This window comes from Panthera uncia, assembly GCF_023721935.1.
Source record: "Panthera uncia isolate 11264 chromosome A3 unlocalized genomic scaffold, Puncia_PCG_1.0 HiC_scaffold_11, whole genome shotgun sequence".
Classification (NCBI taxonomy): domain Eukaryota; kingdom Metazoa; phylum Chordata; class Mammalia; order Carnivora; family Felidae; genus Panthera; species Panthera uncia.
Window position 1 is genome coordinate 727948 of NW_026057578.1, and position 12805 is coordinate 740752.

Below are 12805 nucleotides of genomic sequence, written 5' to 3' on the forward strand. Positions count from 1 at the left end.
GGCCAATTAGCCCCGCCCCGCTTGATGTGAAGTGTTGGGGTTCGGAGCCGACGGCTAAGAAAGAACTCTTGAGACGTTTTTGGTGCGAAAGGTGGTTTTATTAAAGCGTGAGGACAGGACCTGTGGGCAGCAAGAGCCGCACTGGGGTTGTGGGGGGTGATGGGTTATATAAACTGTTCTATTCTATGGAGGGGAAGGTGACGTTAGGGCTTCAGGAAATTGAATCCGTAGGTTCCTGGGAGTTTGGCTGTTGATAAAATGGCTTTTTTCCTTGTAAATCATTAAGACGGTTATAGACTGACAGACTCGTGTCCTGCGTGACTGTGATCTCTACCAGTTATCTGTTTGTTTGCCCCTTTTCCTTTGTTCTGGGGGCCAGGAGAGTGTGAAGAGAGTCACACACATCCCATGGGGGAGGGGCCCGAGGCGGGGGAGGGGGTAGCTTGTGCTCAGCCCTCAGCTGGCCTTTGTTTCCCACATCACCACTGATGACAGGCCCTGCCCTCCGGCTGGCACGGAGGCTGTGCAGGGCTGGATGGTGGGGGGCTTCCCAGAGGGGAGGGTGCTGAGGTCACCAAGGGGAGGGCCGCACAGAGGGAGGAGGGAGGACACGGCAGGGCCCGGGTGTGAGTCAGGGTTGAGCGGGGAGAGGACGGGGGCTCCTTACATTGGGTGCCAGGCGTGGGCCAGCCCTTACGGGGGAGGGGGGCGGGAGGAATGGGCGGGCTTGGTGGCAGCCCCTGGTTCCCCCCCTCTGCCCCCCGGTCCTGCCTGCGACAGACGGAGGAGCAGGTGAGTGTGGCGTGGGGCCGGGCCGTGGCCTCTGAGGGAAGGAAGGGAGGGAACAGCTGGGCTTGGACCAGACACAGGTGTGCGTGGGGGTCACCGGTGCGTGCCTGGCGTGTGTCATCAGCCACAAGCTGGACGGGTTTGGTGCTCAGGGGCTTCCAGGTGGGGCCCGGGCAGAACCGGGACGTCCGTACCCAGGAGCCGACTGGAACAAATGGCCCCACAATGAGGGAGGCCTCGCGGCTGGTGGTGGGGGGGGGCTGCCTTGGAGCCCTGGGTACGGGAGATGCCTCGCAGGCCCCGCCCAGCCGGGCCCCCTCCCCACCCTGCTCTGCCAGTAGGACTGTGACCTTACTGAGTGACCACACTCCTGTTCTTGAGCCTTCCCTTTCCAAAAGAGGGAAGTGCCGAGAAATCAGGCTTGGTATCTGGTTTTCCCTGGTCGTTGTCCTCCCGGACCTCCCATCAAGGGGGCAGGCTGGGGCAGGCCGACCACAGATGGACGGCGCACCCGGAGCCCTCCCCGCGCCCTGGCTGCCGGCTCCCCTTGGGGGCTGGGCCCCGCCTGCCCCCACCCCGAGGCCTCAGTGCCGCTCCCTCTTTCCGGCGCCTGCCCACCCTTTCCTGTGTCTTGGAGGCCAGCGCAGCTCCCCTGGGTGGTCGGAGGTCTGGGGAAGGGAGTGTGTGGTGGGCCCCCAGGGGTCAGCCTTCAGGGAGGGGATGGGAGGCCACACCCACCGGGGCTCCAGGGGTGACTCTGGAGAGCTCAGCCCCAGTGGCCCCGGGGGTCGGGCAGCGCTGATGTGCCCACGGGTCTCCAACCGCCCTGTCGCTCACTCCCACCTAGGTTCCACTCACACCGGAGCCCCGGTTGCTAAACTGGACCCCAGGGAGGCCCTGTCTGACCCGTTACTCGTCCCCCCCCCCGGGAGGGCGGGGGCTCAGGTCCAGCCACTCGACCATGTGGTGGGCACGTTTTCCAGGGCAGGTGGGCGGGAGCGGTACCCAGACTGACTTGGCCTCGGTGGGCAGGAGGATGGGTGGAGCCCAGGGCAGAGGCCCATCCCGGCTGCAGGTGCGGCCGGCCTGGCTTAGCCGCCTCGGCACCAGGAAGTGGGCTGGCTTCTCGGCCGGGTGGAAGTGGCCTGTCAGGGCGGGCCCCACCCGCCGTTCCTAGCCACAGGTGGTGCCGCCACCAGCCCGGTGACAGGTGTTGAGGCCAGGAAGCCAGTCCAGCCGCTGCACCCGCCATGGTGTCCCGGGACCAGCCTCACCCGGGCCCCCGGTACGTGGGCCTGTGGGACTTCGAGGCCCGGACGGACAAAGAGCTGAGCTTCCGGGCCGGGGACCTGCTCCACGTGGCCAGGAAGGGGGAGGAGTGGTGCTGGGCTGTGCAGCTGGACGAGGCAGGCAGGGCCCTAGCTGAGGGCTACGTGCCCCACAGCTACCTGGCCGAGAAGGAGACGGTGGAGTCTGAACCGTGAGTGTCCCCATGGCCCTCGTGGGTCACCCCAAGGCCCCCCCACTCTGGGCCCTGTGGCCCCTCGGGAGCTCAGGGCAGGGCAGCCCTCAGGACAGAGCTCTGCACTGCTGCGGCCTCTGGGGAGGCCGGTGAGGATGGGGGACATGGGACGCCATCTCCCTATGGTCCCTAGTCGGGGCCAGACCCCACCACGCTGTCCCGGGAGAGCTGACGAGGCTTTCTCTGTGCGACCTCTGGGGATACAGAGCCACAGAGGCAGGCGGCCCCTTCCCTGGGCTCCCCCACGGTCACTTGGAGGTGCCAGGACCCAAACAGGACAGAAGGGTCCACGGTGGGCTTCCGGGCCAGCCGACAGGGATGTGGTCTGCGTAGGCGTCCGAGGCAGGGACTGAGCCTTTTGGGGAGCAAAGCTTCGCTCACCTTCCAAACAACCCAAACCAGATGCATGACCTAGTTAGAGGGAGCAGGAAGGTAATTGCGACATGCCGGGTCTGGGCGTGGGCCACGGGCTTTCGCATCACCGGCAGGGAGGCTCCTGGAGGTGGTGGTTGGTCCCAAGGGGCTGCCCAGGAAACTTGGGCCACAAGGGCAGCCTGGAGTGGGCGTCCGCACAGCCCCCCGAGCTCTGGGCCAGGACGGTCCAGCGTGAGAGGCCCCAGGAGCTGCTGCGAGCCGGTGCTGTCGCACGGTGAACGGGCGTGGGGGTTTCCTCCTGCTGAAGAGGGCCGAGCAACAGGGTCGTAAACCGCACAGCTTCAGAAGGCAGGGTCCGGCCACGGGGATCGTGCAGAGGTGGGCGTGATTGGTGCTAAGGCCCCGAGGTCCTGAGAACCTAGTGCATTTGTAAAGCAGGAAGGAAGCAGGGTGGTTGCAGGGGTGAGCCAATGAGAGAGACTCCAGAGGTGCTACCTCGGCCAGGCTCAGGGTGGGGCGTGGCCCTCACGAGGCCCCCCGCGGGGGCTTCCTGTTCCAGGGACCCCTGCAGGAAAAGGGGGAGCTGAGGGCTGAGCAGCCGGCAGCAGAAGTCACCTGGGTAATTCTGCAGACCCCACCCTGCAGCCCAGAGTCCGGGGCTCGCCCGTGCCTGGGCACCAGTGTGTATGAGCAGGCGTGAGTGTGGGTACCCGTGTGTGAGGGCGCACGTGCAGAGCCTTGCCGCTCAGACGCCGACCCAGGCCCCACAGTCCTACAGCAGAGCGTCTGCGGCCAGGGTCACGGAACAACGTGGTCCCTCTCACGGGACAGGATGGCACGTCTCTGGGACAGGAGTGGCTCTGAGCCCACAGACAGGGGACTCCCCGGGCAGGCCTTTCCTTGGTGTCCGGACGGGCCATCTGGGGGCTGGGATTCAGCATGGGCAGGTGGGAGGAAGCGGGGGCAGAGAGGGCAGGGGACGAAGGTCAGTGTGGGCTCAGGACTGCCCCCCCCCCCCCCCCCGCCGCAACCTGCCCTGCAGCTGGTTTTTTGGCCGCATCTCCCGCTCCGAAGCGCTGCACAGGCTGCGGGCAGAGGGCAACACAGCCGGGGCCTTCCTGGTCAGGGTCAGCGAAAAGCCGGGCGCCGACTATGTTCTCTCAGGTACGGCCTCCCCGGCCCTTCTCCCCGCTCTGTGTCCCCCGTGCAGTTGACCCTGGGGCTGCTTGCCCCCAAACCCAGCCCCGCTGGCCTATGCCTCTCTGTCTGCCACAGCCAGGACCTCCCTCCGGCGGGCGGACACTCGGCCGTCCGGGGCGGCTCGTCCCAGCGGTCCTGGGTCTGGGTTTTCTCCCATCGCCGCTGGGCGTGCCGGGGGCGGGACGCGGGGCCCGCGAGCGCTTCTCGAGAGGGGACCGTGATGGTGGGCGCGTGTCAACGCGCGTCCCTGCCTCAGCCCACCCTCCCCGCACCCCAGTGCGTGACGACCAGGTCGTGCGACACTACAGGATCTGGAGGCGTGCTGGCCGGCTGCACCTCAGCGAGGCCGTGTCCTTCCCCGGCCTGTCCGAGCTCGTGGACCACCACAAAGCCCAGAGCCTGTCCCACGGCCTGCGGCTCACCGTGCCCTGCTGGAAGGTAGGGTCGCCTGCACCTGCTGCCCCCACTCGTCGCCCGCCTCCCTCTCTCCTGACGTGGGTGGAGGGGGCACGGGGACACCTGGCCCCGGGGACTCTGGCCGTCTCCAGCCGTGTTCCCACAGAGCGGGGCGTGGGGGCAGGGCCGTGCCTTCCTTTGCTGGGTCACCCTTGCCCCTGGGCCAGGGAGAGGCCTGTGCTCCTGCCAGTCCCGAGTCTCTCTGGGGCAGTGGGAGCCTGGGGCCAAGAGCTCCGTGGGACTGGCACTCAGGTGGATGTCACCGGCCTAGAGTGGGCAGGTGAGGGTGTCTGCAGCACATGGCTGGGGTCACGAGGGCAGTTCCTGGGAAAGCCTGGCTGCGTGCTGGGCCCTGGGGCGTTGCCCTGAATCCGAGGATAGATCAGGGGCTCCCATCCTGGGGTCAGAGTGGGTGGGCTGGGTGATGGGCACGGCACCCTGCCTGTCCCTCCAGCATGAGCCCAAGCCCCTGCCCCACTGCGACGACTGGGAGATGCCACGGGAGGAGTTCACACTCTGCAGGAAGCTGGGGTCCGGCTGCTTCGGGGAGGTCTTTGAAGGGCTCTGGAAAGACCAGGTCCGAGTGGCTATTAAGGTGATTGCTCGAGGTGAGTGGGCCCCAGGCCAGGCGCCCCAGCAGGGACTTCGGGCCTTGCGCCCTGGGGACGGGCGGGGTGGCCAAGCGTCCCAGCATCCCCCGCGCCACCTGCGGCCGTATGTGCATCGCACGCGTCGTCTCCAACAGTGTCCACGTGGCGTCTTCCTTTCAATGTGCATGTTTTTACCGAAAATGCGTTTATTTTATGAAAAAAAATTTTTTATGTATATTAATTTTTGAGAGAGAGAGTGAGAGTGTGCGCGAGCAGGGGAGGGGCAGAGAGAGAGAGACACAGAATCGGAAGCAGGCTCCAGGCTCCCAGCACAGAGCCCGACTTGGGGCTCGAACTCGTGAACTGTGAGATCCTGACCTGAGCCGAAGTCAGTCGCTTAACCGACCGAGCCACCCAGGCATCCTTCAAGGCATTTGTTTTAAAAGGGAATTTTAAATTCTTTTCTTTTTAAGTTTAGTTTTATTTATTTTGATAGAGATATAGACAGCAAGCACAAGTGGGGACGGGCAGAGAGAGAGAGAGAGAGAGAGAGAGAATCCCAAGCAGGCTCCATGCTGTTGGCACTGAGCCCGATGCGGGGCTCGAACTCATGAACCCTAAGATCATGGCCTGAGCCAAAATCAAGAGTTGGACACTTAACCGACTGAGCCCCCCGGGCACCCAGGCAATTTTAAATTCATAACGTACATGGAAAGCTATTAAAATAAATAGATCACTAGACATCTGAAAGGGTTCGTCTAAAGTCTCCTGTGAACCCACTAGAGGTTTGGACCCCCCGCTTCAGGAATTGGGGCAGGGGCACGTGGGGACACACCCGGGGGGTGAGCCACTCCACATCAGGCTGGGGACAGGGCATCAATGCGGAGCCCGGTGTGTGGCCGGCAGGTGGTGGGTTCGGCACAGCCTTCACGTGGACGCTGTGGTGCGGTGCTGGGGCGCCCCGGGGAGGGCGCCCACGCGTCCCGAGCCGCTGCCGCGAGCCGGCGGGCGGGTGGGCGGGCGGGAGGAGGCCGGGACTGGGCCGCACCCACGGAGGCCGCCTGCCCCCGCAGATGACCTCCCGCACCAGCACACCTTCCAGGCGGAGATTCAGGCCATGAAGAAGCTTCGGCACAAACACATTCTGCCGCTGTATGCCGTGGTGTCCGTGGGGGACCCCGTGTACATCATCACAGAGCTCATGCCAAGGGGAGCCCTGCTGGAGCTGCTGCGGGGTGAGCTGGCCGCGGGGCCGCACTCGGGGCTCCTTTCCTGGGGATAAAAGTGCCATGTGCTTGAGGGCATGGGAAACTTGCACAAAGAGGAAATCCACGTGGGCTCGGTCGGTTGAGCGTCCGACTTCGGCTCCGGTCACGATCTCGCGGTTTGTGGGTTCGAGCCCCGCGTCGGGCTTTGTGCTGACAGCTCGGAGCCTGGAGTCTGCTTCGGATTCTGCGTCTCCCTCTCTCTCTCTGCCCCTGCCCTGCTCAACTCTCTGTCTCTCTCAGGAATAAACATTTAAAAATTTTTAATAAAAAAAGAAAGAGAAAACCCAAATTGCGCCCGTACCAGGGACGGGACAGCCCGGGGGCTCCTTGACAGCCTTACCTGCTTAAGAAATGATTTAAAATATCCTGTGGTAAATGCACCATCCGTTTATCTATTTACCGCAGGTCAAGTGAGAGAAGACTAGACAGGCCAGCCCTCCATTCACCATTAACTGAGACCATTGTGTTCAAATGCCAGGCGTGGCCGGCCCACCTCTTAGCCTGGGGGACACGCCGGCCTGGTTCTTACGGCTTTTCTTTCTAGAAGGTGCTGACCTTCTTCTGGTGTCCGAATGGGCACGTACGCTTGCACACGCATGTACACAGACGCCCTCATGTGCTACACACACACACAGACACGCACACACTTCAACATGCGCGGACTCACAGACCTCGTCATCTGGACCTCATCGAACACCCAAAGCGAACGCGGCCACTGCCAATTAGCTGGGGCGCCGTTGCTAAGAGCCCTTCTCCAGAAGGCGGCCCCACCGATGGCACGCTACCGCACCCACGAGCTGTGCCTGTTTAGCGAGTCCCCTCTCGTTGAAGCTTTCTGAGGTTTTTAGTCGTGTGAATAACGTTGTGATGAGCTTCTCTGCACTGACACTTCTGTGTGGATTCCCAGGAAGGGAACCGGGGAGTGGGGCAAAGGGCACACGCGGGGACCACATCTGGCCTTCCAGAAGGGCCATGACAGGTGCACTGTTCAAGTCGGGCAGCCACCCTCTGTCCCAGCAGCACACAGGGCCGGTGGAGGGGAGGACGTGGCCCCCTGCCCCTCTGACCGTGGCCTCCCCTGGCCTCTGCAGGCTCTGACGAGAAAGCCCTGCCCGTCTCGGAGCTGGTGGACCTCGCATCGCAGGTGGCCGAGGGCATGTGCTACCTTGAATCGCAGAATTACATCCACCGGGACCTGGCCGCCAGGAACATCCTCGTGGGGGAAAACAACATCTGCAAAGTCGGGGACTTTGGGCTAGCCAGGCTCATCAAGGTAGGGCCCGGGGAGCACGCAGGACTCCCTCTGCGCATGGAGCTGGGGTTCAAGGGAGGCCGGCTGAGCAGCCACAGGGCGGGACGCCGGAGTAGCGGCAGCTCCCAGGTGAGGCCCGGGGCGCAGCCTTCATGGGGTGGGCAGGCCTCTCCGGGGACTGAGAGCTGGAGGGGCAGGGGGACCCCCGGAGGAGAGAGAAGCCACACGGGGGGCCCGTGGGGCGCTCCTGGGTGGGTGGGGCACCTGCTCACTCTTTCATGGTGTCTTGCGTTCAGCGCTCAGCGAGGGGAGAGGGTGGGAGTGGCTTGTGAGCTTAGGGCAAACGTCCCCCCCACAGAAGACACTTTTATCGTGGAGGGTTCTGAAGACAAACGTGGACAAAATGGTGTAACGAGCCCCCTCCCCAGCCCCATCCGGTGTCCCCTCCTTCCACGGTTAGACCCAGGTCGACACGTGCACACTGAGACTCCAGACAGAAACAGACACAGACACATTTCTGACAATTAACGGGACTCCTTAAGGTCATCACATGCCCCCTCGGAGCTAAGTTTCCAAATTCCTGAGAGCCAAGAATTCATTTGTTTGCTCCCACTGCCTGACCCCTTCAGTCTGTGCTCCCCTGCGGCTCCTTCAGTGTTGGGCCTGGCTCTCTGGCTCCCTCTTCCCAGAAACCCCCCTTGTGGCAGGGCCTTCCACTCAGGGCGGGGTCTGTCGGTGGGCGAGTGGGTTCTGCCTCAGTTCCCCTGGCATGGTGGGGCACCGATGGCCAGAGTCCAGGGCCCTCCACTCAGGGGCTGATATCCTGATGCTGTAGTCCTTGACTGGAGGCTGGGTACTTCTAGAAAGGCATTTCCCTCATTCACTTGGTGGCCAGCCCATCCGGGCTGTCTCTATGAACCCATGGTTTGAACACACCGGCAGCCTCCAGCGTGGCAGGCACTGTCCCTGCTCGTGCTCACGCTGGCCGACCTCTGGGACACGGATGCCACCTGGGAGGGGCACGTGTATCCCAGTGCTTCCTGCGCACCCCCCGCCCCCAGCCCCTGAATCTGGTGGCCCAGGGCCTGCCTGTCTCCCAGTGCCAGCACCACCTCCCTCTAGTGGCAACCGTCCATCATCAGTGCCCAGTCTGGCCCACCGCGAACCCCAGCTCCCCACGTGCGTCCCCACGTGCGTCCGTGCTGCGGGGCCAGAGCCTGCAGGCTGCCCCGTGGCCTGCCCCAGCACGTCTCCGCTCGCAGGAGGACATCTACCTTTCCCACGGCCGCAACATCCCCTACAAGTGGACCGCCCCGGAGGCCCTGTCAAGAGGGCTTTACTCCATCAAGTCGGACGTCTGGTCCTTCGGGATTCTCCTCCACGAGATTTTCAGCAGGGGTCAGATGCCCTATGCAGGTACTGGCCCCCAACAACGTCCCCAGCCGTGGGCAGGGTGGGAGGGTGCCGCCACCTGGACTCGGGGCGTGCACCACACAGAGCGCCAGGCTGCCTCCCTGGGGCGGCCTCCAGACGGCGTCAGGAGGGTGCAGGGGATGCAGAGCGCAGGAGAGCGGCCCGGGGTCCCCCGGGAGGGTGGAAGACGGTGGTGAGGGGACAGCCCCTGCAGCCCCTGCTACCGGCCCGCCACAGGCATGTCCAACCACGAGGCCTTCCTGAGGGTGGACTCGGGCTACCGAATGCCCTGTCCCCCCGAGAGCCCACCCGCTGCGTACAAGCTGATGCTGTCGTGCTGGAACAGGGACCCGGAGCAGAGACCTTGCTTCAAAGCCCTGCGGGAGAAGTTCTCCAGTGTCAGCAGGTACGAGAACCCGCTGTGAAAGGGACACCCTTCTGGTGCTGCCTCTGAGGCCACGAGGCCCTGTGAAGGGGGGCCTGGGTGCCGCCCTGGACCTCGGATCAAGGGTACGGGCAGACGAAGCTGTGGACAAGTTCGCAGGACCGGGCTGAACGCTTGGGGGACGGAGATCCTCCAGCCAGGGGCCCACCCTGCCCCGGGGCCGGGGGAAGCAGTCCCCTTGAAGTCGGGGGGCTGAGGCTGCCCGTTCCTCCTGTCTGCTCCTTCAAAGACACCAGCTCCTGGAAAGCGCTGGGACTCTCCACAGCCAGCTCTAACCCTCCAGGAGCCTGGCCACTCTTCTTTCCAAAGGGAGTGGACCTGTCCCTGGTCCTGACTCAAAGCCCATCAGCTGTCAGGACCAGGGCGCAGCTCCCCCAGGTGGGGCATGAGGAGGGGCCTGGATTTTGGGCGGGCTCACCCTGGGTCACCTGGCCTGTGTGCAGCTCCTGATATGGGGGGACATGGCCTTCTCAGTGCTCTGTGAAAACGGGCTATTTGCTGGTGGGGCACTGCGGTCTGCTACCCAGGGCCGTGGCCATCAGCAGCCGCCACCAGGAGTCCTGAGGGCCTCATCTGGACGCTGTAGCCAGGAGACTGGGCACCTGCCCCCACCCTGGGTCCGTGTGAGGTGGGAATGAAGGCCTCCCCTACAGGCCTCAGCACGGACTACTGGCTTTGGGAGCACAGGGGGCCTGGGTAAGACTGCACCGACCCTGCAGCCTGCCCGGACACGATGAGGGCAGACGGGACAGAGGCCCTTGAGGGCCATCAGCTACGTGGGATGCCCTGGATTGGACTGAGCCGTTTCTAGCACAGAGTGGGGGCAGAGTGGCCAAAGAGGAGGCTGGGCTCCCTCAGTGGCCCGTGGGGCCCCTAACTTCATACCAAGCCCCCATCCACGCCCTCCCTAAGCTGCCCCCTCCTGCCCAACAGACCCGGGCCAATCCCTGCTGGCCACTGAAGGTGTGTGGACACACAGTCCACCAATCACACCCGCCCATGGAGGCCGGCGGAGGATGACACAGCCACACCCTCCCAAGGCTGGAGTTCGTCCAGAGCCGGGTCACCAGTGGTGGGAAGGTCCCTTGGGAACGCCCCCATACCACTTAGGACTCAGTCTTAATTTTGGGTCCCCGCCCCCAGAGTTGGGGGACCCTACCCTGAGCGCGTCCTGCAACAGGCTAGAAGAGACGACACCCTCACAGGAAGGCTCCGGGAGACAGTCCGGCCCCATGAGCTGCACACCAGTTGGGACAGCTCTGGTACCGGCCCCTCACTGCCCTCCAGGGTGTCAAGGGCAGGGGCCCTTGCCAAGGTCCTTCCAGGGGCACCAGGTCCCTCCAGCTGACGGTCCCTAAACCCACAAGCAGAGGCCCAGGACTCCAGTGGCTGCCCCGGAGCTTCTCGTCCAACCTCTGAACTGCCTGCTCTTCCAGGCCCCCCACCCCTTCTCAGGTGCCAAGGCTCCACACTCGCCGTGGTGGCTTGCCGCTGTGAACCTGGGCCAGACCCAAGAGGTGGCTCCCCAGTGTGGGAACCCAGGAAGGCCCAGGGAACAGGGCCAACTCTCCACCTCTGCCAGGAAGTGAGGTTGAGAAACATCAGCTTCTCCCACGGGCCCCGGGGGCACATGGTCACACACACCATCAGGGCTACTGGCTGCTCGGTTTATTTTCCACTTGGTGCAAGGCACACGGTTACAGGGTGTCGGGAAGGCTTGCGTGTGGCTTGGATAGTAAAGAGAGGGGTTCTCTCGACTTCCTTTTTGGTGTTTTGTTATTTTGATATAAAAGAACCCAAGTGCTTCTGCCGCAGCCCGCCTAGTCTATGGGGGGGGGGGGGGAGGAGAGGGGGGAAGAGGGGAGGGGAGGAGAGAGGGGAGGGGGGGAGGGCAGGGGACGGGCTCTGATGAGCCTAGCGCCTCCTGCAGCCTGGCACGGGCCGCTCAGGACTGGGGCCTGGCGTTGGCTTTGCCAGGCTGGCCACCAGGCTGCTTCCTCACGGCTTCCAGAACCAGGTCGCAGGCGATGGAGCGGCTGGACGCCTGGGGAGATTCCGAGCTGGGGGAGAGCTTGGGGTCAGGGGGGGTTCCACCTGCCCCCACCTCCCATGCTGGCCCCCAGGAATGTGGACTCACCGCTCTGGGGACTCCAACACTGTAGCCATGAACGGGAGAGTGGACTTCCCGAAAAAGAAGCTTGCCCACCAGTGACCTGGGTCAGCCTTGGGGAGACCTGAGACAGGCAAAGTAGGGTGGTGGTGCCCCTGCCTACTCCTGGTGGGATCCCTCCACATAGTGCCGCCCACCGAAGGGGAGTGGCCCTGCGCTCACCGGGGTGGTGAGGGATGGCTTCCCCAGGATACTCCGCACTTCCGCAGGAGCTGTTACTGGAAGTGGAACCCAGGCGGCCTGGAGAAGAGAGGCCTGGTCAGCTCTGCAGGGCCCCGAGTCCCCTGCCCTGTCCACCAGGCCAAGAGCTGGCTTGGCTGGCAGCACAGCGGCAGAGCCAGCGCTTCTAGCGGCCCACCCCCCGCCCCGACGGGACCTGTAGGGCAGAGGACGAGGGCGCTGACTTACGCCGGTAATAGTCGTGGGTGGCCACGAGCGAGCCGCTGGAGGGGATGGCTGCCATGCTGTCGCTTCTATGGCCGGTGGAAGCCTGCGCACACAGGGGTCGGGGAGCCCCCCTGGTCACCCGCCGGCCCTCGGGAGGGGCGTTCCCCACTCGGGTACCCGCCCCCACCCAGACTCCGGAGTCCGCCACGCTGAGTTTATTTCCCGAGCGGAGGCGGAGCCCGAGCCCGGAACTCCCGGCCGCCTTCATCGCGCAGGGCGCGGGCGGCTCCAACCGGCCCGAACCGGCCGCGCGGGAGCAACAAAGGCTCTTTGTGCGCGGGGCCGCGGGCCCGGGGCTCCGGGCACCTGCCCAGCCCGCCCGGCCCGTCCGGCCCTAGCCCGGCCCGCGCCCCCGGCCGTCCGGCCTTCCGTCCGCCAGTCTGTCTGTCCCGCCAGCCGTGGCGCACGGGGGCGCCCCTTCGGATCGCTCGACCCCACTCACGCGCCGCCCGGGTCCTCACCTAGGCGGCGACCCCTCGCGGGCCTCGGCGCGCGATCACGGGTGGCGGGGACGGGGACGCTAGGCCACGGAGCCCATTTGCAGACGAGACCGCCTAAGGCCGCTCCACGACCGAAGCGCGCGCGGAGTGCGCACGCGCGGCCGCGCCCGCTTATATAGCGGCTCCGCGCTCGCGTCACGGGGGCGAGGCCAGGCGAGGCCCCGCCCCGAGACTGGCCCCGCCCCGCTCGTCCAAGACACACCCCCCACTCCCGACCCCCGCCTCTGCGAGGCCCCGCCCCGAGCTCGGCCCCGGGCCGCTCCAGTCCCATTGGGCCCGCCCCTGGGTCCGTCCGAGCCCCGCCCTTAGTGGCCTGGCTCCCGCGGGCTGGCCAGGGTGCAAGTGCCGACCTGCGGCGTCGGTCCAGTCTGGGGCCAC

General features: G+C 65.0%; 2 protein-coding genes across 4 annotated transcripts; one reads left to right on the forward strand and one right to left on the reverse strand.

Moving 5' to 3' along the window:
• The first annotated feature begins 1888 nt into the window (after positions 1-1888).
• PTK6 (protein tyrosine kinase 6) lies at positions 1889-10134 on the forward strand. Of its 3 annotated transcripts, XM_049650462.1 has the most exons (8): positions 1957-2269; positions 3729-3850; positions 4164-4324; positions 4797-4950; positions 6006-6167; positions 7292-7473; positions 8715-8868; positions 9103-10134. In XM_049650462.1, exons 1-8 carry the CDS (start codon positions 2040-2042, stop codon positions 9288-9290), a joined length of 1353 nt encoding a protein of 450 aa, XP_049506419.1. In that variant the 5' UTR covers positions 1957-2039; the 3' UTR covers positions 9291-10134. The 3 variants fall into 3 exon arrangements, with proteins under 3 accessions (XP_049506417.1, XP_049506416.1, XP_049506419.1); XM_049650459.1 differs by lacking the exon at positions 9103-10134 and having other exon boundaries at positions 1932-2269; positions 7292-8806; XM_049650460.1 differs by lacking the exons at positions 6006-6167; positions 9103-10134 and having other exon boundaries at positions 1889-2269; positions 7292-8806.
• An 829-nt stretch (positions 10135-10963) lies between these two features.
• PPDPF (pancreatic progenitor cell differentiation and proliferation factor) lies at positions 10964-12532 on the reverse strand. Its single transcript, XM_049650463.1, has 5 exons — positions 12389-12532; positions 11889-11970; positions 11643-11720; positions 11448-11544; positions 10964-11370 (listed from the first exon to the last, which is right to left on the reverse strand). The coding sequence occupies exons 2-5, from the start codon at positions 11941-11943 to the stop codon at positions 11256-11258; spliced, it is 345 nt and encodes a 114-aa protein (XP_049506420.1). The 5' UTR covers positions 11944-11970; positions 12389-12532; the 3' UTR covers positions 10964-11255.
• Between the last annotated feature and the right edge of the window lie 273 nt (positions 12533-12805).